At 41.9% G+C, this 24,407-nt stretch overlaps 3 protein-coding genes across 5 annotated transcripts in view; 1 reads left to right on the top strand and 2 right to left on the bottom strand.

Annotated features, from left to right (window-relative positions):
- The window catches only part of LOC306971420 (troponin I, fast skeletal muscle-like), a 164,658-nt gene that overhangs the window by 58,047 nt on the left and 82,204 nt on the right, over positions 1-24,407 (bottom strand). The gene's annotated exons all lie outside the window — the stretch shown is intronic.
- On the bottom strand, positions 193-3,709 carry LOC306971326 (zinc-binding protein A33-like). Its single transcript, XM_079567566.1, has 3 exons — positions 3,454-3,709; positions 2,810-3,261; positions 193-1,243 (listed from the first exon to the last, which is right to left on the bottom strand). The coding sequence occupies exons 2-3, from the start codon at positions 3,251-3,253 to the stop codon at positions 305-307; spliced, it is 1,383 nt and encodes a 460-aa protein (XP_079423692.1). The 5' UTR covers positions 3,254-3,261; positions 3,454-3,709; the 3' UTR covers positions 193-304.
- Positions 18,065-24,407, top strand: part of ptprz1a (protein tyrosine phosphatase receptor type Z1a) — a 72,853-nt gene continuing 66,510 nt past the window's right edge. For 2 of the 3 annotated variants that reach the window (XM_079567667.1, XM_079567666.1), the window contains exon 1: positions 18,065-18,428. In XM_079567667.1, coding sequence (XP_079423793.1) covers positions 18,365-18,428 — 64 coding nt within the window. In that variant the 5' untranslated portion in view covers positions 18,065-18,364. The remainder of the gene's footprint in view (positions 18,429-24,407) is intronic. The other variant, XM_079567668.1, reaches the window with a different exon arrangement.

Below are 24,407 nucleotides of genomic sequence, written 5' to 3'. Positions count from 1 at the left end.
ACCTTAAATTTGGCCATATTTTTTTTAGATGGTTAAAAGACTGCTGATACTATTTAATGTTGAAAGTCTATTCTATGGCCATTATCATAATTGATAAACGATACCAAGGAAACACAATACCAAGACATTAGAAAAATCTGTCAACGTAGAGCTTAATCTGATATTATCTTTATTAAATCGTTGTTTCCACAATGTACATACAAGCAAGGACACACAAAAACTGCATACATGTACAAAAGTAAATAGAATGGAACACATATGAAGATATAGAACAAGTCGATACAATTCTTTGTTTGAAAAGGCTCTATTGCAGTATGCAGGATGACTCCGGCGTCGTGTGGAGCTGCACCCCATTGTTCTGACATGGGCTGAAGAAAGGGTGGATTCTCAGGGGAAAATCACAGCCTGTGAATGTGTAAAGCGGCGCTGCCTTATTGACATCATAAAAGGACACCAGGCCGTCCTCGTAATCAACAAAAACGCCCACTTTTTCAGGCTTTGATTTCAGCGAGAGCCGCACTGAAGGTTCAGATCCTGCGTACCACTCATTTTTGTCTCTCATACATATGATCCAGTAAGCGTTTTGGGGGCTCAATGCAACTTCCCTGTTGACATGAAGCTCCCTAGCCAGGCCTACAGTCCACTTAGACCTGCTTTTGACATCTACCTCAAAGTAAAATTTCCCAGAGGAGAAAGTTTGACTTGCGAGCACGCACTTACACACTGGCTTGTTATCAGCGCTGCCCTTTGTGTTGCTTTGACTGCCGGATTTGGGGTGTACTTTTTCAGGGTCAAGCATGACATAAACCTTTTCCTTTTGGACTCTTTCCAGCTCAGCAAAAAATGCCATACTCATTTGTTGAGCGAGTTTTTCGTCTAACTGGGCCATAGCTCTTACAGCAATCCCTTCGTAAGTTGGTCGAGGGATGCTAACGTTTGCCCAATCTTTGGTATTTCTAGCGCCCCTCTTAAGCTCAGAAATCTCTCTCTCTAACGCTACAATGTATTGTTTAGCCTTGTCCTCAGTGGTCTTCTTCTTCCTTGTTATCTCCTGTATGAGGATGTCCAGGTCTCGCTCCACACAGTCCTTCAGAGCAGTAAAGGCTTGGGCACTTTTTGCGATTTCTGAATTGGCATCTTTGTTGTTGAGCTCCATAAACTGGCGCAGCTGCTGGATTGTGTGTTGCCTCATCGCAATCAACTCCTGGATTTCAGCATCTGGTCTTTGTGGTGTCTCTTCTTCCTTTTAAGAAACAGCAAACATCAAGTGTAAGAACGAAGTGAAAATTGTTATGTTTTAAACACATTGATATGGCAGATTTACTGCAGCTCATGTGGACTCCACATTATTTCTTTATGGGTGTTTTAATTTGTGAAAGATAACTCCAAAAACATGTGCCTTTACTCTGAGCAGGATCGCCTCCTCTCAGACCTGCCCAAATTCAATTGCTGGGTTGCAGGTTCTAGAATATGATGTCACCGGACCCAGCGGTGGGGCAGGAGCCAGTTTTTCCTATTAACAGCATTACACTTTCACAAGTCATAGCTAAAAAGAAAGTGTATGGATTAGAAAAATGATCATTAACATCAGTCACTGGGTCCATGATCTCTCTGTACAAGACCAAAAATGTCCTCAAAGACAAAAATATTTTTTCCTCTATATAATAGTATAGGCCTTTAGAATGCTGTGATGTCACCTGCAACCCAGCAACACGAGCGATCGCGACGTCGTCACATCCGTTGGCCGTGGTAGGCATTTTACGTTTTCATATTTGATGAACATTTTATTAAAATCCTATGATCGGCAAAAACAATATTCATAAACAGGGCGTTGCTTCTCTTGCACTGTAGCAGATCTATCATTTTATAAAACCATGTTAGAAGCCTGGATGCATCAGCTGTTGCCTACCATTCACCAAAACATCCGGCGAAAATTGCGGAAGTAAACAATATCGCTCGTATGGTTCGCTCCAAAATGCCAAATACACAAATACGCATTATTCTGCGACTCCTTGGCACCTTTAAAGGAACTATAAGGCAGTGTCTCAAGTATCAATCCAAGTAGACACAGAACATTATTGCTCCACATACACTATTCTGTCTTTTTGTCAATCTTGTCTTGGGGGAAAAAAATGTCAAATTAGAGAATTGCTACATGTAAGCTTAAAGTTCAACAAAAACATTCAGTTTGACCATTTTTATTACGTGATCCAGGAGCACTGACATTTGAAATAAGACTGAAATATGAATTAAAAAAGGTGCATTATGCAACTTTTTATGTGGGAAAAAAAGGTTGATATTTGTGCGTATTTGACCCTGTCGTGACCCAATGGCTGTACAAGTGGTCAGCATGGCACCTTTACTTTCCATCCATCTTTTCTCCTCTACAGTGCCCCAGGATCAATTGTTTTGTAGGTTTCCAGGTGAGAGGGTCCGTCACCAGAGGAAAACCTTTCAAATAATTGATCCTGGAGCATCCCAGAGACTGTGATTGAACATAAATGCACCAGGATGACCACATACAGCCGCTGGGTCACTAAACTACAAGGTCAAATATGCACAAATGTCGACTTTTTCACCTTGAAGAATCATATGGCGTTTTTTAACCATGATAAAGCTCCATATTTTGTGGCTTGCAAAGGATACTTTACTGTACAAATAATTACAGACCTTGTGGTTTGCTAATTGAGTCATTAAAATTGCAATTTCACAACTAATGCTTGCCAATTGTTTTGATTCCACAATATTGTTCCACAATAAAGAGACATGTTGATATTCACTTTCATTTCTTTGCATGCATGATACATACCCTACTCCTTTGGGGCTCGACGAGTTTGTGTCTTTTCAGGATTGCCATGTTCAGGTGCGGCTCTAGATGTGACTCACAGAAGGAGGCTAGACAGACCAGGCAGGACTTCAGGGCCCTCGTTTTGGGATCAGCGCAAAAGTCGCAAAAGATTTCTTCTGAATGTGCCGCTCTTTGCGCGGTGGCACCATGGGTGGCACTGATCTGAGACTGTCTGAACTGAGCAGCCATCTCAGCGATGAAAACATTGACCCTCACTTCTGGTTTAGCATCATACACTTGTTTACAGTAAGGGCACTTGAACGCGGCATCAAAGCGCCAGTGCTGGTCTATGCATTTCTTGCAGAAAGTGTGGCCACACGGTAAAGTGACTGGATCCGTGAACACATCCAGGCAGATGGAGCAGAGGAACTGGTCCTCAGACAGCTGACAGGTGGCGGTGGCCATGGCGTGTGCTAAGGACAAAAGTGAAAGGGAAATTCAGGTATAGTTTTGGCCTTTTATCGCTGTGTAGGCATAAATAAGTTGAGCCATGCACGATACAACACACTTTAGTTGCTCCTCTGTGCCTTTTATACGATATTTATCTGTTTGCTTCATTGTTAGGAAATAGGAAATCTTAATCGTCAGTATAATTCATTACTCACCCGTTTTTATCAATGCTTTGACTGTGAGCTTGGATGAATTCGATCAAATCTATGAAGAGAAATCGTTAAATCTGCAAATAAAATGCCCGCTAGCGCTTCTGAGAGGAGTCATGAGAGTCAGCCATTAAGTTTCACCGCTATAAATAGTCTCTTCCGTTTGCTCCTCCTCAATAAAAACTGTCACTGTCGAAATGCAGAAAAGCATCAATTATTTCCACACATGATCAGAAATAAAAGACCAGCAATAAAACCAAAAACAAAGTTCGAAACGCGTCTGTGAAGTTTTGTGATAACAGGTAAAATCTGCTCTTTGCGCCTGCAGTTTGGAACTTGCAGTAATGTGCAATATCCACTAGAGGGCGGTCTCATCAGAGTTAGAAAAGCTGGCTTTATTTCAATGAACTTCGCGTTTCTCCAGCCTTGAAACTTTTTATCGACTGCAAAGTCAATTGTATCAACCCTAGTTGAATCTGTTAGAGGAATTGTGTATAAAAATACAAAAATCATCATCAGATGTATAATTGCACATCTCTGATTGTCAAGGTCACAGTTAAAGTGATAGGTGGGTGGTTTAGACTTGGTTTAACTTTAGTCCTTGTTTTAATCTAAAAGTCATTATTTAATTTAATTATTATGTTTGTATGTTATTATATCCTATTTAAGAATATACTGCCCACGTCATGCTGGAGAGCTGGTCATCATTTTATAGTGGAATGTACCTTTTAAAGCAGTACTAAGTAACTTGTTTACCTTAATTTATCCTTTCCGTTGTCCCTCTGGAGGTAATACAAGTGTTAATGGGATGATTGTGGGGTCTTTCATCGCCCCCTGGTGTCTCTGGCCATAAAAAACACAATTGCAACTTCCCTGCCACCAATACACACTAATTAACTCATGAAGAAGAAGCTAACAGGCTATCGGGCAAAGCTAACTGTGGTCTAGCACCACTTAGACAGTATTTACAGCCAAGTTCGAGTGAAACAAATGATCTCCATTGTGTAATTGGATGTACAATATCCCTCTCTCCCTTTGTCTTTTCTGTCAGCGTAGTATTTACTCTCACGGACAATTAATGAGTAAAAAAATTGCAACTTGCTACGACACCTGCAGTGGCGCTTATGGCCTCTGGGGGCATGAGTTAGTAAAACGCAGATGTTTTGACCGGGTTTAGAATAATTCTGTCATTACTTAGCCTGTCCGCATGAAACAAAAAAAGGTCTGAATCCTTTATTAAATTATTTTTTTTTAAGTAAAAATGAACTACAATTAAATCTGTTAAATCTTTACTCTATTGTAAAGTTGTGGCAGTATCTAATAACAAGTCCAAACTTTGTGGATCTAATCGCTTTCAAAGATAAAATTAGACACTTGTGGATGTTCATATGGATACATTGTAAACCATAACGTTATAGAGCCCCATGCTCTCCATCTAAAATTATGAAACCTTTAAAAAGAATGTAATCGTATTTAGAACCCCTAGAAAAGTTTGCGAAGCACACACTGTATATCACTTGTATAGCTCTTCTTGAAGTACATTTATCTAGAGAAAGCACCGCTTGTCCTGGTCCCTCTATTCTATCCGACCTGCCTTTCGTCTCCGTTCAATTACGACATGACGCCAACACACTCCCTACCACTCTCAGGAGAAACACTGGCTTTCAGAGTCAATTGTGTGGCAATGTGAAGAGCCGGCCCTGGGTCTAGCCCCTGTTTGGAGCCCTTTCACGTGCTAACATAAGAGTTCCCCTTTTCTGCCTAAGTCGACATGAGCAAAGTAAGCTGCGTGAATGGCCCCCGAAGAGCTTTTCCATTTGACGACTGGCAGCCTCGGGTCTTGCGGTTTTGTGACACTATGGCGCACCATACAAAGGCCTTTCTGGAGCTTGAGAAGAAGGAGGTGGTGCGTGTTGTAGAGGGGGATTTGAGATTTTGGGGGAAAAATAGTGGTGGTGGGGTGTTTTTTTTTTTTTTTTCCCAGTTTGGCTGGACTGGAGCAGATGTACAGGGCAGGATTAGGCGGAGAGTCCCGGGACGTTCACTAGAGGTTTTTGCCATGGTCCTTTGTTGTATTAGCTTCCTCGGGGCGGCAATAAGCTGGCAAGGATCATAATAGTGGCGCAATGTCCCCTACTGCTGCCTTTTCGCACAGTGCCCCCACGCCCCAAAATACCCCCCCCCAAAAAAAAAAAACCTGCTCAGAGGATGCGATAAGCAGCTCTAGGCTAAACCGCGACTAAATCATACGGAGTTAAAGAGCCGTTAAAGTCATAAACCAAGTATCTGAGGAGATGAAGGGTTGGCCGCATCTTGCTGTACTAAACTACTAAACCATTGCCCAGGTTGAATCTGTAAGGGGAAAGGTTCAGGGCAAAAGCTCGCTTGATCTTGATTTTCAGAATGAGAACAGATCGTGAAAGCGGGGCCTCACGAGTTTTGGGGTTTTACGCGAGAGGTGACGTCGGTTTTTGATCCTTTAATGTCGGGTCTTATCATTCATTGTATCAAGTGAACCACGCGTCACAAGTCAAATATTGTATAGGCTAAATTGGTGAATCCAAATTGTTTATTGTGAATGAATGAACTTTATAGTAAATGGTTGTCTGCCTGTGTAGGTCTCTATGCACTATTGTCCACTCCATTGATATTGAGGTATGCTTAAATAACCCACACGAAGGGAAAAAGTGGTACAGTAGATACATTGGCAACTTTGCACCAAGTTCAGATATTTATTAAAGCTAAATCAGTTTATTTTGTTACAATGTTCTATGGAAAACATACCTGAAGCTGGGTTTCGACCTACTCGTGCATCTTTGAGTCATTTTTTAATCTTCCCCAGAGGCTATTTTTTGCCCTGCTCCCAAAAACGTCCTGCTGTTCCTAATATTCTCCTCCTGAGGTCCTACCCAGGTCTTTCCTCACCTCTCGTTCTCTTGCTAAGCTTAATCCTGTCATTGCAGAGTAAAAACACTCTTATGCGCAACAGAGGGGAGCAAGGTGAGGGGGTGGGAGGAGCTTAGAGTTAGTTCGCTTGAATGACCAGGCAGTGAATCAACTGGACTACTGATAAGTTTCAGCCAGCATTTTCTAACCAACAAAGTGGAAGATAGTGATAAAGAAGAGTTTGACAGTATCACCAACACCTCTCCAAGTATTATCAAAGTATTGTTTCCTGAATCAAGTCAATTCAACTGCTTAATTGATCTGTCTAAATTTGATCCAATAGGAATTTGGCAGGATTTGCTTTTTGGCTGAGGATTGTAACTGTCTTCGTCTTTGCTCAGTTTGTCTGGGCTCCAATCTTGAAGCATCCAAAAAATAATGACCAAAAAAAAAATAAGTATTTTTGTGACACTCTGGACAATTTTACTTACTTAACCTGTGAAATAAATATCCAGCTGTCTAGCTTCATCGCCAATTTCCCCGCAATGCGTATCACTTCCTGGTCCTCTCCTCCGATCATGCCGCCAGCTGAATGGGAGAGGGAGAATATTCTTGGAGCGCATTGTGGCGAGGAATGCCATTGAATTTGGCGTTTTTTTTTCATGGATCCAGCCTCTTTTGTGTTGCAGCCCGAGGAAGTCCATTGTGCGGGACAGACACCCTGAGAAAAGAGGCGAGTCCGCTGCTTCTTCTGCGGTGCTAAGGCTCTCCAAGAAAAAGAAAAAAAAAAAATCATGAATTAAGCTTCGCCATCGGAAGCAGGCCAGCCCCCAAAACCCACAGACAATACCAACGGGCAACTTTGAAGACCAGTGACAATTAAAAATGCAGTTTCAGTGTATTCATTATGCTTTCACACTTTTGTCTTGGCGTTTGTGTTGTCCAGGCATTTGGATTCAACAGGTTTGGGGAGATTTTAAGGAGCTAGAAATATAGACTAGTCTTATGGTATAGGTACAGCTACTGTTAAATCATCAAAGATCTACCCACATGTGTTATAAGTATAATTGAATAAAACTTACAAAAGGTCAAATAAAATGAATATACTGACTCCCAGGCCCCCTTATGTTCAGATTCCAGAGGTGGCCTGTGCCCCCCTCTAACCACCCCATAGACACGGCCCTGGTCAAATTGGCTTTATGTGAGAAAAGCTCAGCAATAGGGCTAAAGCGCTGCACTGGCGAATGTTAGGTTAGATTAAAGGCGACATGGCAGGAAGTTGGGAAATTGTGCCACTCATTAAAAACATGGAGCCCGTCAGTAACATCTCTATGTTGCTAGGAAACTCGCCGTTACAGCTTGGAGTTGAAAGTTTTTTTTTTTTCCTTGGTTCTTGTCCTCCCCTCGGCTTCAAACAAGGAGGACACATAAAGCAGCTTTTCCGAATGCACTGGGCTGCGTTTCGTCTGGCTGCCGGCGCGGTCAGGTGGCTCTCTTGTGCGCCCAGTCTCCACCAAACTGCTCCTTTTTAGACCGGGGGAGAAGGTTCATTCAGGGAGAGCCAGGAGCACTTTGAAAAATTGCTCCGAATTCAGGCTCGTTTACAACCAGCTAAGGGCTGAAATTGCAGCGCTACCCCCTGCTGGTGAAAATATAAACTTCAAATGCAACGGGTCTGGGAAAAAGTCGTGGAGGGGAAACTAGCAGACTGGCTGTTCAAGCAAAATGGCCAGCCTGTTTTTTTTTTTTCCTTTGAGGGTATGTCCGCTTGCATAAAGTGAGACTAAAACAACGATTTGGTATTTGGCTTTTCAGAATATAGCCAAGAGAGAACAAATATTCTCTGTCTCTCCAGAAAACTCTTCCCGCATACCAAATATATTACAGCAATTTCTTGGAATTTTTTGTTTAAATGATAATCTGTCTCTCATCAGTAAGTCCCGCCCACTGCCGGTCCTTTGGTGGGTGCTGGAAGTAAAATCCCATTAATTGTAAGTATGGACTTTTCTAAGAATTCAAATATTAAGAGCATTTTTCAGCTAATAAAGTTTTAGAAAGCTTCAATTTGAAATACTGTGTCCATGAGTTACCACCTAGCTGATTGACTGCTATTGTTCTTTTAAACTCTTGATATACAGTAAGTTTTTCTGATAAGTCAATGGGATTTTTAGCCGGACTGGTGAGCTATATAGGCTGAATCCGAATCAATCAAATTGGGAACAAAGGAAAACCGGATGTGCATCAGCGTCCGCCATGATAAGAAGCGTCCGAATAGGGCTGTCAGTGAGGAAGGAGGTCGGGAAAGGAGCCGGTATGCTTCCTATCATATCTCCTTTAGCATAGGCGGTTCCTCACCAGCGGTAAGGAGCTATGAGCCATTCCATAAGCCACTTCCTGTCCATATTCTATGATAAATCAAACATAAAACAAGATATAAAAACTTGCAGAGCCACCTTATCCAATGGCCTTGCAGGGGCTGGAGCCCAGGGGCTTACCAGTCACGGGCCTATCAGAATTAAGAAAAAAAAAAAGGTGATTTGTTGATTGATAACCGTAAGCGCTGATTGATTGATTGAGCGATGATGATTCCTATATATACCTGGAGTAGGCCCGCCCTACCAGGCCCAGAGGGATACATGTAGGAGTGGCAGGCTTAGGGTTTTTGTGGGATTTAGGGTTAGGGTTATAGGTTAGTGTTAGGGTTAGGGTTTGCGCTGAGACACAGCTAATTCTCCATAATAATAATTCTCCATCTAAACAAGGACAAGAAGTTGGCTTTTGCTGAGCCTATTTACAATCCATGCTTGCAGAGAAGTCTCTATTCATTGCAGTAAATTCTAAAACAAAAATATTGCCGGAACACATTTGGGTCATATAACCTGTAAGAGGCTTACAGTAGAGGTGTTGTGCATTTTCTTCCTGTTTGAGTTGAACTCTGTCTTTAATCTTTTTTGCACTTTTGGACATTCCTTCCTGATTTTCCACATGGCCTCTGGTGCTGACAGCTCTTCTATTGGCCCATATATCTAGAACCCTTTGTCAGAGCGACCGAACGACTTTCTGCTCTGATTTTCCTGCTTCAGCTCAAACTGTGTTTAAGTGTGAAGTGTGAGAGGTCAGAAGTCACATCTGTTAGCCGCATGCTAAACAAGACGCTAGCGTGTGTTTCCCATAGGCATCATTGTTTGAATGTACACGTCTCATTAGCACGGCCAGGACACTTGGGCATTGGAGAGAGAGGTCCTGAAGTTGGACAGATTGAAGTGTCAGACACATTCCTCTCGCTTTATTAAGGTGATCTGTTGCCCTGTTTGTCACAAAATACTGCAGTTTTCCCATTGTATGCCCGTGTGTGTGGCTAAAGGGAATGTGTAGCCGAGTTTGAGAGACCACTTAGTGCGATGGGGCGCTTGTGACGATGAAAGCAGTGCCGGACCTGCAGTTGTCTGAAGCCTCCTCCACTCAAGAGGCTGGAGAGGGGCATTTTGTTGGGTCCCTGGTATGCACCAGGCTGACCCAAATGCACAAAGACACTCGTAATAACAGTTAATCTTTCCAAATGGTCAATGGCTGCCAGCCGATTCAGGACCGTCCTGACAATTGAGAGCCAACTTCAAAGTCCGAGGGAACGCAGAGAGGCTGGTTCCCATCACCTAAATCAACACGACTTCTGCAGGGGATAAACATGCTTGGTCATACTGATACGTATATATACAACTTTTGGGGATTTTTTTACATTAATTATTACAAGATTTTGTGATTGCATACTGTGGCAAAGCACTTTTCTCAAGACACAGACACAACAGCTGTAGGCAGCGGGAACTGCAGAGTCAACTCCATTCAGCAGTTTCTTTTGTTTATCCAAGTTGTAGCTCTCAAACTCCTTCACGGTTATGTGCTATTGATGAGTAAGGTGAGACCATATTGGAGCTGTTTAAGTCACTAAGTGGGGGGGCCTCTTCAGTGTTTCAGAAGAAGACATTTGTCGGTCTCAAAGGTCCTTAGCTGTTTACTCTTGAAAAGCTGCTTTCTTCAGGACCATTATACAATTTACTCACGGAAAATGTGTTTACATTACACACATGTATTTGCAAAGTGTAAAAGAAGTGCAAAAACATAACTAGTTTTGCTTTAAAAAAAAAAAAAGTTTTTGGTTTAATACACCAATATTGAAGTCAAGTTTTTTGAGTCCAAGTGACACTTTTCCACTTGTGTTTTTTCGGTGAACTCTCCTGCAATTCTTACAGTTTAAAACTACCTTTAAACAACAAAAAAACTCTGGACTGTCAAAGAATACATAGGCAGAAAAAATTACATGAGAAGTGGCAAGTTTAGTGTAGTTTATTGGTTTATTGGTCAGGACAGTGCATGTTAATGAATATACAAGGGTCTCATGCATGTAAACACGCCACACCGGATTGTAGCCTTAAAGGAATAGGCCACCATTTTTACATACTGAGATATGTTCTTACCCTAGCTTTGACGAGTTCTTTAGGACCTGTCTGATCTTCACCCGTGCCTTCAGTCACGTAAACACAGCGCATACACACAGTAAAGTGAAGATTACTGCGTGGATTTCGAACTACTCCTGGTATTATTACGCCTTAAAATATAGTTCCCCCTTTTATCTGCTTAGAAAATCCACATTGTTTAACTTTGTGTAATTATACTTTGTAGTGTAACACTTCACGTAACCATATTTAAAAAGGGAAAACGTGGAAGAGCTTGGTAGCTTCTATCTTGACCAGTTTTGGAGCTATAGAGGAGAGGGGGAGAGACTGAAGGCACGGGTGAAGATCAGACAGGTCCTAAAGAACTCGTCAAAGCTAAGGTAAGAACATAACTCAGTATGTAAAAACGGTGGCCTATTCCTTTAAGCAAATTTCCATCCGTCGTCCCCCATGCACACTCTCAAACACACTCTCATTCATCCTGGCCTATTGTACATGTTTTTAGTGGTAGGGGAAATCGGAGTACCCGGAGGAAACCTACGCAGATGAAGGGAGAACATGTAAACTCCACAGAGAAAGACCCTCATCCAGGTGGGAATCCAACCCGGGACCTCCTAGCTGTGAAGCACGAGCACTAACCGCTGCGCCACCGTGCCGGCCAGTCCAAGTCCTTGATCCACACAAGTCCAAGTCCACTGACCCTCATGTCTAGTCACGTGTCCTACGATAGAGTCGAGTCCCAAACATTTGTCACGTTTGAGTCCAGTCCTCAACTCTACAGTACAGTAGTGAAGACACGTCTGACAAATTGTTATTCCACTAAAAATAAATGTATCCATTGCAAACATTGAAACGCAAAGGGGACATTATAAGCCTCTGCTGATTTCTTCACCTCAACGGTCGTTCATATCCGACCTTTGAGGTATAACAACCTGATTAATCCCATGTTATTTGTTAGCAGTAACAGCACATGTGTTTGTGATGTGGAGAAGTCTGCCTCATCTCTTTCTCAGCACTGACAAAAGACAAACCTGCTGAGCGCATCCCTTTCTGTGCTCGCGGTTCCTCCCTCGGATGAGGTTTCGTGGGAAAAGACACTTCCATTCACACAATTAGAGCAGATCAAACCCTCAGGGACATCCTCATAGACTTTTATAGGACATCAGATTGTGAGAGCTTCACCCCTTTAACCTTCACTTCTGACCATTGAGATCTGTATTCACACGGTATGAACCCCACCCTGCTCGGCTCTATTGATGGTGGCGGTTCTGAATATTCCACTTTATTTAATAATCTTTACCAAATGTTTGTGACAAATATAGTTGAATAGGACATTTGGCAGAAATATAAATTACACTGATAAACCTCAGTGCTTAGAGCTACAGTATGATGTGGTGAAAGGAGAATTATTATATCTTTGATTTAGACACTAGAGGAGGTGAAAAGGAAAAGAAGCCAAGGCTGAGATGGTTAACGGTTCTGCTGCTGCGAGGGAGGGAAGGAAGAGTTGCCGCACAAACATAGCTAAAGAGCAAGCAAAGGTAATATGTTGGAACACATGAATATTGCTTTATTTTCTTTTTATATTCTCCAATGAGAGACTGATACCAGTGTCTCACAGGCAGCCAGGTTTCCTCTGGAAAGGTAGGTTTCCCCTACCTCCAAAAACATGCTGGTTAGGTTGGTCCATAGTGGTGGCGCAGCTCAGTCACAGCGGCTCAGGACAAACACCTGAACACAATTTCCTTGTACAGTTGTACAATGACAAATAAACCACTTACTTACTTATTCTTGTATTTATAACATGCATAATTGTGGCATATAAACTTGTGTTGTACCTAAGTAGAATAAATGTTTAGTTCCAAATATTTATTTACCACCATCATTTTACCACCAAGGAATGTGCTGATTTGATCTCGATGTTTCGTCAGCACAGAATTGTCTGACTTAAAGTTACAACCTTTCATTAATATCTATACAACATGCTAACAAATCCATGGCTCTGTAAAGGCACGGCATGTTTTTTTGATACTGCGCATTTCGTGTCAGGTGATGGTTCATGGACTAAAAATGTGGAGGACATGTCTGTGTTTTATCTTATGAACAAAATCCAGGATATACAGTGGTTCAGTAGTAGAAACCAAATTAAACAGGATTTTATACATGTGCGAATGTGGCAAAATGTCATGGCAGGGAGCCATAATGAAACTATGTTAAAAGCAAAAGAATGTATGTCCCATTTGAGTTGACCGCCTGTTGATTTCCCTGCCTACATGGACACTCACTCTGCCATAGCTGCCCATTTCAATTATACTCTATTGACTCGCATTGACTCCTGTTTAAAGCCCAGTACATGGTGTCGGTGGATCTGATATAGCTCTCACTCAGAGGAGCAGATTGGAGATAATCTCTTTGTGTTGGATACAGGATTGAGGTAACGGGGTCAGACTCATTACACTGTACAATAACACACCCCCACTTTCACACATGTCAGAGGTCAGAGGGCGTTGGGCTGGTTCACTGCCCTGCGGGGATCCGCGAGGGCCCACACACGTGCTGAGTTAGGAAGTGACACATCATAATCCCACTGCGAAAAGTCTAAACGCCTAACTCGACCAATGTGTCGACAGAGCACTTTGTAAATGTGTCTTATAACATCCCTCATTCTTTTGTTTGGTTATTTTCCAGCTTACTTTGTATATTAATTAAAAGAATAAAAACCCTTCTTTTGTTTACACCCTTGGCAATTGTGAGCTTTTTAATTAATTACCAAATATTGTAAGACAGAGACTGTTTTGCTGTACTTAGCAGACATTTTTGCAATAGCGTGTTATTTGGAAAGAATTAAAGGTGTGCTATGCAATTTTATATGTTAAAAAAAGGTTGATATTAATCCGTATTGGACCTTTCAGTGACCCAGGGGAGGCTGATGCTTGGGTGGTTAGCTTAGCGCCTTTACGTACCATCCTGATGGTCTGTAGGACACTCCAGGATTGTTTTTTTAGGTTTTCACTGTTTGAATCGTATCCATGGTTACATATGCATTCCATTCCAAAAACAGAAATCAGTCAGAGATCCTAAAAACTTGAAATAAACGTATCCTTGTTTTGCATAAAAAAGTTGCATTGTGAGCCTTTAAATGATGGGCAAAACCAGCTGTCATTTTATGTATGAATTTATATGTACAGTGTCTGTCTGTCTGTCTGTCTGTCTGTCTGTCTGTCTGTCTGTCTGTCTGTCTGTCTGTCTGTCTGTCTGTCTGTCTGTCTGTCTGTGTTTTATCTGATATCGCGTTCATTTTTCTCAACATTTCCTCGTTGCTCGTGTTCACAGAGTCCCGGCCTCATCCTCCTGGTCCACTTCCTGGATCGGTGACTGTCCTGCGGCTGTGGTCCCTCTTCCAAAGTCAATACCATGAACTGCACTCACACCAGGTCTGTCCACCGTATCTGCTGTTATATGACGCTCTTGTTTCTGTTTGTTGATGTGGGCGGAGCACTGTGAGAAAGAGAGTCTCTGTCAATAGGTAAAAGAGGCCAAAATCCCACTGTGTCTATAGACAGTTTCACCGGAGAGGTCATTTGAGGCCAGTGAAAGCTTCCGGGAAAAATCACTACTTATCCAGTCCAGGTTGCAGCAAAGTCATGAAACATTGTTTAATGGGTGGCTCGTCAGGAGATTTAGAGGAACAGGCCACCGTTTTTTGGTACTGAGATACAGTATGTTCTTATCCGTGTTTAAACGAGTTAATATGTGCCTGTCTGGTCTTTGTGCGTGCCCTCATCCCCCCAAAATGACCAAAGATGTTGTTTGCATTTGGCCTCTCCCAAGATATTCCTATAGCTCCAAACAGGGGTGAAGTTGGAAGCTACCAGGCTTTTCCACGGGCACGCACAAAGACCAGACAGGTATGTAGACCTGTCTAAGCTCAGGTAAGAACATATCACAGTATGAAATAACTGTTTGCCCTCAGTTACACAAAATGTCCAAAGATGTTGTTAGCATTTGGCCTCTCCCAGTATATTCCTATAGCTCCAAACGTGGTAAAGTAAGAAGCCGTGGTCGCTTCTTACTTCACCACGTTTGGAGCTATAGGAATTCCAAGGACACGCACAAAGACCAGACAGGTATGCATCAACTTGTCTAAGCTCAGGTAAGAACATATCTCAGTATGGAAAAACGGTGGCCTGTTCCTTTAAAGCCACACTGCGGAACATTTCCCCCTATAAACTGAATCAAATATAAGCATTGTTTCAACTTTGGGTGTTTTTGTTTGTAAAAATAATGCTTTAAAAACATGTTGTTACTTTGAGTGGGCTCGCCTATCTTCAGACGTGACTCGTAAACGTTTTGGGGGTGGGGGATGTTTTGGGAAACGAGCACCAGCTCGTTTCTATGGCGATGTCGCTACTTGGCTTTGACTATACAGGTAGGCAAATTTGAGGTTTAAATAAATGCTCTATTTTGACAACCCTCTGTAAAAGAACATTTCTGTCATCTAACAATTTTGGTATCGCCAGCATATTTATTAATCAGCTTTTGTCCATAAGTAGAAACATATGACCTGGAATGTTCCGCAGTGCAGCTTTAATTACAAACAGTTGATAAATATGTTTATTCATCACATCACATATTATGACATGTTATTGCAAAGTATGTCTAGCTTTCAGTTTTATTTTGACCGTGCTTATTTCAAAAAGGAACATTGAACTTTTGATGACAACTTTTTAACCTATTTTTCTTCCCAAAATGGCAAAACGTATGGGATTTGGGAATACTTTTACACACCCCGTTTCAACTTCTCCCCCAAAAGTGCCAAAGAGTACAATGCTATTTTATGAGCGTTCCTTGAAAACCTTCTCCCTAACAAGTGGAAAGCAGTTTGTGCATAAATTACAGATAATCCAGAGTAAATTATGCAAATGTATTCGCACAGATAAAGGAAGGGGCGTCCTGCTAGTTTATTGTGGGGTTAAAAAAAATTTGAGGCAGTGGTGGAAACGGAGCTAAGGGGAGATTTTTCAATAAAATAGTTGGAGAAAGGGGTGCGATGCAACAACGGAGGGATGAGAGGCGAGAGAAAACAACTCCAGGGCAGGGGGCGGGGTCGTTGGTCATTTGGGACCCGCGTTTTTATACAGTATGTAGTATGAGCTATAATGATATGCTCTATAAGCTTTTTTCATATATGTTTGTATGTTTTTTTATTTCATATTTTTTCTATTTGATTTTTCTATTTGATTTTTCAATTTTATCAGAGTGTCTTTTTGAAATTATGTATTTCAAGAGCTCAGCACTTTTCCTGGTGTTAGTTATAGGGCTGGCGATGATGCGCTTTTGTGGCAATACGATATATGTATCGTATTGCCACAAAAGCGATACTTTTAGCCAGATACGAGACATATAGCGATGCAATACAGTAATGCATTTAGTATTTGTCATTATAGCAAACTGCAATACTTTACCCTGAATGAGCTGAATAAGAAAGCACAAGCTGAGGAAATGAATACAATGTATATCAAGTCACTGAAAAAAACATTTTTGAAAAGTGAAATTGTCAAGTATGGCTTTGTTTAAACCAATCAGCGCCAAAAATGACATTAACAAGACCATCTTTAAGTCAAAAACATTTACTTTTTTCCAATGAGTGATAAAATTTTTGCATATGTATAAGACCGTCGTATTGTTATATACTACAAAACGATATTTTATCCCAGCTCACATACTGGGTTAGGGTTTCATTCATTTTATCATGAATAGAAGTAGAATGATTGGTGAGAGCTCTGTTTTAAACTTGGTTATTGTATTGCAATTACAATACAAAAACCATAACTACTATGTTAAATCTCATGCTACATTGATCTTCCCACGCTATTGCTGTGCTTCTGTCAATTAATATTTTAGTAGCATTAACATTTGAAGAATGAAAACACAATGTATTATTGCTTGTAAAAAATTGTGCTGCTTTTTGCAATCTTCTAATTGCAACCATTCAATTTGCAATATCAATTCAATTTTGTGATTAATTGTGCATCCCGACACAAACTTTTCATATTCACTATGTATGACCCTATATGTGGCGATATTGTTATAGTTGCACTTTTTTTTGTGCCTGTTTTAGTCACACTTGGTAAATGAATATAGCAAAGTCTTGTCAATTTAAAAATATGTACTCAAAGTGAAATCCCTGCCTCCCCAATATGGGTCTAGTTCTTATATAGAGTCATCTGCCCGGCCCACTGCAGAGAGGACAGCACTAGTGGGGGGCCATTATCTCTGCCTTTATGGAATAATGGAGTGACAAGTCTCCTTAAGTGTATGTGCTGAAGGATCATGAGGTCTATTGCCCCGCTGACCCTCCAGACACCGCCACCTTTCGAAATTCAAAACAGAGACGGGACATCAGCAGTGACCCAGAAATCCCCATTCACTATGGGAACAGTCCATGTGTGCGCGCCCCCTGTCCCGAACGGAGCACTTCTGCCTCAGTGTGGAGAGGAGTGAAGAGGGTGACGCCTGTAATTAGGTTTTGGGGGGTGCTTTCAATTGATGGAAAAGCTTCAAGTATCAATACGTGTCTTTAAAGGGGGAAGATGAGACATGCCGGTGTGGGCGTGATCTCAATTCCTGACATTTTGTGCATTTCTGTCTTAAGTTAATGAGGTAAATTTGGAGTTAGTGTTTATAGCTATAGCTTGGCCATTTATACTTTATCAACTGGCTGCCACATTATATTACAAAATCATTGAGGTCTGAGATTTTTCAATTTGAGATCTGCCATCGCTGAGATTTTATAAAGCATAGTAAATTAGAGTGCTTTTTTGATATAATATCTTTTTGTGGTTGTTGTATTGTTATTGTTATTAGTAGTAGTATTATTTTATTAAAAATAATACTACTATTAGTAGTATTATTTTTAATACTACTAATAGTAGGGGGGGGGGGGGGGGGGCACACCCTATTAAAAAAAAGTCTCGATGCGCCCTTGGAATAGTCAGCCATAATTGTTACTAACATCATAGGGTATTTGTTTGTTTGCAATAGACTATGTATTTAGCTTGATCTTTATTCATAATAGGCTACGTAAGCATTTTCAATCAGCTCTCAATGGCATATTTACCGCTATATCCCGCGCGTAATTGCTCCACTGTCGCCTGTACTTTACGCTTGCCCAGCTCGCCTATACTTCTCTGCCCCTCCCATTGTCATTGCCAAAGATTGTCAACCTTTTATAATAGATAAATCTCATCGAATAGCCGTCTTGCCCTGGTCCCGGGTGCGCGGAGTGAAAGAAGTGCGGGCCGGTGCTGTGGGCGGTGCACACTGCTCCGCTCCGGGGCTCGTCCTCTCTCAGTCACTCGGTGCATGTGGAGCTCACCGGACTGAGCGCGGCGACGCACCGGGACTTGGATCTGTACTGTATACCCGGGAGCCAAGCGGGAGGCAAAAAAAAAAAAAAGAGAGAGATCGAAAGGGGCGACATGGCGCAGTGAGGACCCAAACCGCGGGACCTGCTCCCTTCCTTTTTTTTTTTTTAACCGCACCGGGAGGGTTGAAATTTTAAAGAGATTTGCCACAACATGGAGACGCTTGGCTACTACGGGCTGCTACTGGCTGCGCACTTCATCCTCGCCTGCCAACAAGGTAAGGCACAGCTCCCGGTCATGTTCTGTCCTCACTTGACTTGGACCTGGGGCCAAACATTCACGGAGAGGGGGGGTGTCCAAACGGTCACATTTTGGCCAAGACGCGCTCGTGTTGAGGATGTTTATACACTTTGCGCAGCAGCGTCAGGTGGATACGCAAGTTCAAATCGCGTTTTTGAATGGAGCTTTTGAGTTGGGTCTACCGTGGTATAACTATATTTCTTGAAGATGTAATGTTTTAGTCTCCTTTTATTTGGCAAACTGTTTATTGAATCTGCATACCTTGTTCAAGCGTGGTTGGGGTTGGGAGCCCTTCTGGGTGTTTCTTCTGGTGCCATGTTGAGCTCAGATTAAAGTTGTGCGGTCTTGACTTCGACCTTATTCATTCATGGATTCTTTCAAGGTTACTGTGTATTTAGTTTTCGATCATGTACAGTAAAGGCTGTCACGATAATGACTATATCGACATACATTTATTAGCATTTCCCTACTATTTTTTCTTTGTAAAAGAAAAATTGAGTTACATTATATTTCATGTTTATTGCAGCTTGTGTGGTATTTAAGGATATTATTATGCACTTTTAGAACAAAGGTTTACTGTCATTTGTATGCCTGAGAGTTGACCGAATCGGTAGAGTCAGTAATATCGCTTATCACAGTACTTTCCTGCCTCAATATATTGAACTTCAAATTTGTTATCGTGACAGGCCTATGTACAGTGACATTTCAGTGACAATTTAATAGACACTGAGAAAAATATACCAACCCAAACATAATCATTTCTGCCCTACAACATATGTATTGTTGATCACTTGGATGGATTACAGCAATGTAAGTTGAACTGTAGCTCATGAGCTGTCATCTGTATGTGGTAGCTGAATTGTTGCGGACATTTCGCCCCTCACCCAAGAAGTCTTGTCAGCATCTAATGATCTTCATTTGCCAGCAAGGTGAATAAACACTGAGCCATTATAGAGACATATGTAACCTGCTTCCAGGATGTGCAAATGACATGTTGCGAAGCTTTGTCTATGATGGAAAACTCCTGCATGAGTGAGAGATCACTCAAATATATTCAATTGAAGGCATCAAAGTGAGTGGATCTGTCAAGCATATCAGAATCAGAATTGGTTTTCTTGCCACATAACAGGAGATGTTCGAACATGCTCTACTCAGCTGCCTCAAGAAATTTTTCGATAGACAGTATCTGGCAACAACAACTGCCCTTCTGGAACTGCTTCTGTTATACAACTTATTAAACTACTGGTTGTAAACAGAGCTGCTGATAGATGTCTGATCCAAAAGCCCGTTTTGACCCACATCTACTCATGCCTAGTCCTGTGAATTCAAAAGGAAATAAGCAATTGCTGTGTGTATCAGCAATTTCCAGCCTCTTTACCAGATTCGTTTTTCCTGGGAGCGAGACATCACCTGCTCGTCTCCATGGAGATGTTGCTGCTTTGCTTTTTGTGTAGCCAAATGTGAGGTTCAAATACCCCTGGTCCTCTCTCCCAAATGCTTAATGTTGATAGCCCACTGGCATGTTGTTTATGGGTGGAGTTTTAATACAGTTAAGTTTCCCTTGTGACATGCAGTAAGTATGCAGTGATATATAAACTGGAATGTTCTGCGTTGTGGCTTTAAGGAAATTATTTTATCTGAGGAACATTAGTGGTTTTGGATCAGTTATTTCAACTATCTGATGCAAAAGTACTGGTAAAATGTTCTTCCTGTATAGTCCAAGTGTGTTCATTCATTAAAGATTGATCGTGTGTGGTAAGAGGAGTACACCCTGGACTCGACATAGACAAACCATTAAGCAGCCCGTTCATTCACACATTTTTATTGCATGATTTGTATTACCAATATATTTTACATATAGGCATCCAAATACTGTATACCTTACCTTCCTCAGCCAAACAAGACAAGCAAACTGACTTCAATATACTATATACTGTTCAGTGCATCTACACATTTATTTTGAGTGAACGTCCAATAGCAAAATTGCTTCCCATGCTTTAAAATGACCCCATTTCTATGAGAGAAGGCTCTTATAGAACGAGTCCACCTGACATCTGCCTGTCTGAACGGTAAATGGTCATTGCGGTGTCTCAACTTTGGAGCTGTAAAACTAAAAGCTTGTTTAAACAGTAAAGCAGAGACTGTTTGGACTTGTCTGGACGGAAGAATGAGGAGACGCAAGTTTGAAAAACAGCACTTGAGCAACGTGGAAGTTTTAAGTCATTTAAGTTTTTAAAATAGTCTGGACGACAACGTGACAACAAACATGCTTGGCTACTGTGATGCTCAGTGGAAAGAAATAAGGAAACAGATTATCTTGAGTGAGAGTATAAGTCCATCTGAATCTCCTGGAACACTGTCCGATGCACTATACCCCATCACATCACAAGCCCATAGTTAATGTGATGTAATGTTTCTCATAATCATTTTCAGTAGTATATTATATATTTTTATCTGGTTGTTGTTGTGGTTTGGGTGTTAACATTAATACTGCAAAGTAAGGTGTGTTTCTTTTAGTCGGCCTTCTGTGGTGTTCTGCCAGAGAAGACAGTGATCTGGTTCGTTGGATCTTTGTAGAAGGAATGATAAGAAAATATTTGGCTGTGATTCAACTTCAGCTCTCCACCGTGGCCTCAGCACCAAAGTATATCAGTTTTATGAAGGAGAGCCATAGCACCATCTGTCTGTTGATTTTTATGAATGGGCCATGCCAGGATACTACGTATGTGCGTGGTGTGGGGAGGGGTGAGGGGTGGCGAATGAAAATATCTGTTATTTTTTTTTCTACTTATCTTCATTTTGAACATACGCCAGTGTAAAACAACAATCACTGACTCAGATGGATAATTTAATAATAGCCTTCAATTCATATCTTACCAAACACTCCTACTGTGTTGTCTGTGGTGCTGTGTTGTCCAACCGGACGCGCAGACAGATGGATCTCAGTCACAGTTTGTCAGTCACAGCAGAAGTCCAAGGACCCAGGACGTCCTACAAAAGTTGGGCTGCATTTGTTTCAATAACGATTCCTCCTCTGTTGTCCTGTCAGAGTAGAATATACAGTATATTTTTGCAAATGATAGTTTTAACCTGTTAAGCCCCACAGGAACCGAGCACATTTCCAGTTTGGCATCTAAAAAAAAGTGGCAAACGAGGAACAAAAATGTGCTGGAACATTAAAGAAACAAAAAAGCGACAAAAACACACGAGAAAATCAACGAGAAAGCCACGAAAGACCGTCAAAAAGGTGACGAAATGTGATGAAAAAGTGACCAAAACACACACACACACACAAAAAAGAAAACACGGGAGAATCGCTTAAAAAATGCGTCAAAAAAGTTGCGATCAGGCCTTAGCTTTCAAATGAGGCTTTACACTGGCCTATAAGTGGTAAGCTCGAAAGGCAGGAAGCTGTTAGATTTGGGTAATGCCGAACTGGAGAAAATATGCTTGGCTAAGGCGGGGATTAAGAAATTAACTCACTTAATAAGTGCCAATGTACAGCACACACAGTATACCGTAAGTCATATGTGTAAGTCATCTGTCTTAGTATATACCACATTTGTACATTTGTGCCTATGCCGGATTGTCTCGAGATCGTATTTATCAATCTCAATTTGAAATAAAAAATCTATTTGAAAGACTCTAAAAGCTGATAAGTTTGTGCTTCGGAGCAATACTGCAAAAAACGAATCTTGAAATAAGTGACATTTTCTTGAAAAGGGTAAATTTGTCTTTGATTTGATCTATGCACAGGGCAAGATATGCACACTTAAATTAAGATGAAGCAACAAGTAAATTGAGATCATTCATTTAGTTTTGAGTGCAGTGATTTATTTGACTTTATTAAGTGTAAATATCTTTCCCCATGGACAGATTTCTTGTGACTGGACTCTGAAATGAAGGACAGAATTTGACTTATTTCAAGATTCAGTTCAGGATTGACTGGGCGGGTTTTACATTTCCCAACACCAAAGACTCGTTTTATTAGCACAAACAAGAACACAGTGATGTACGCTGCTACCTACTTACAAACCCTAACAACAGTAAAACATTTTCTTTTACATCAGACCAGTGTGTTTTTGACCATCTCGACTGCCCACTTAATGCAGTGTTCCTCAGAGTTGGTCCCGTGATGTTGAGGGGGCCTTTTCAGATGATGTACATCGGTTTTTGGACACGTTTTCCTCCCGGTGGATGTATAGGAACAGCGCTGTCTTTGGTTCAACGTCCCAGGTGTGTGAAAGCAAAGAACCTGTTTTTAATGTCCATTTGTTTTTTTCGTTTTTTTCAATTAAACTCTTTTTGTACCTGTATTAAAGTATATTGTGCAAAGAACTGTACATTTATAAAACCGCTGCACACTAGCACTCTGGTATCTGTAGCCTTCGTCCCTTTATTCTAACCAGTCTGCAGTGGCCCCAGTTTTGCCCACTGACCGTCCCGTTGTTTAAAGGGGAGCAGATATCGGGAGGTGGGGGGTATTTGATGACCAGATTAGTGGGCATTAGGCTCAACGGCATTCAGTCAGCCACAGACACATACACAGAGGCCACCGCATCCAGTCACCTTTTCTCTGCCCGTCTGAAAGAAGAGCAGGGTTCGATGGGGAAAGCGGCGGGTGCGGCCCGGCGGAGGTCAGCTGAGGAGGCCTCGGGGTTGGATCACATTGTCGGGAGCTGAGAGTTGTTTGGTAACAGTAAAGCAAAGGGGGCGACTACAGCAGCAGAGGGGTGTGTGTGAGAGGGTCGACGGGGCAAAGGCGGGGGGTGGGGGGGGGGGGTTTGCAGTGGCAGAGAAAACAAGGGGGTGGGGGGTACTTTTCCAGACGGAGGGAGAGGCATTAAAGCGTGACGCACGGTGGTGGGACAGTGATTTGTCCCAGTGACAGCATGCAGGACGCGTCACGCTGACAAGCGAAGGGTTCGTAGGGAGGAGAGGGGGGTAATGGGGCGGTTTGTGGTGGGACAACGACATGTGATTTACTCTTATGACCTCAACAACAACTGGCCCCCCGAAGTTCATATGTAGGTGTTAGTGGGGGACCTATACATTATGTAGTACTTAAGAAAAGGCTATATTATTTTTAATTTTCTATACTCTTTACTTACCAGGATGAGACCAGATGCTTCCACAATGTCAAAACATCCAGTTGTGCTTTCATTTCGTCATCAAGATCTTTACTTGTATTGATGATGGGAGAGTGTGACCACCGTGCAAAGCCTCCTCCAGCACATCCCAAAGATAATTTTGCTTGTAAGTGTCAGCTATGTTTATTTAAAGTGCATAGCGAGTGCTTTCCTCTGCTGGCACATCAAGGTTAGACCCAAAGAGAGTGATTGATCCCGGAGGAGGTCGTCAAAGCACATTATACATTAGTCACTGTGCCATCCTGTCCTACATCAATCTGCTAGTAAGTAGTTCCTCCTGTCCTCAATCAAATGAGGAATATGGTAGTTGTGTAATGGTCAATGGACATAGCGCATTTTGACCACTGGCTTTGACATTTTGTATAATTCAATTGATTATCATCTAATTATTTCTCCGCCTCGTGCATTCCTTAAGTTTTGAACCTTTCCCCCCCCCCCTTTTTTGCCCCTCTTCTTAATCTCTCATTTTTCTGCCCCTTTCACCCCCGCCCTTCCCTCCCCTCTCTAAAACCTCATGTCTTCCACTGTCTGTCCCCCCAGCGCAATTTTTAATCCTCGCCGCTCTTTGTTGGTCCTGGGTGGGTGAAAGATGAGCGTAGTGCACGGGCTGTTTTGGAGGAGGTTAGGGTGGGGTGGGGGTTGAGGCGACCATCTTGTCTCTGCTGGTGTCCCGTTGGCACCGTGCCACATCCATCAGCAAACTGTCCCCCTCCACTGCCCAATGGGGTACTAGATGATGGGCAGAGAGGGGCATTTTCAATAACGTGTGGTTGTAGAAGAGACGGTTATTCCAGTTGAGGGCAAAG

Source organism: Gobius niger, assembly GCF_951799975.1.
Source record: "Gobius niger genome assembly, chromosome: 12".
NCBI lineage: Eukaryota > Metazoa > Chordata > Actinopteri > Gobiiformes > Gobiidae > Gobius > Gobius niger.
Note: the sequence above shows the minus strand (reverse complement) of the source record. Positions and strands in the feature narration are given on the sequence as shown.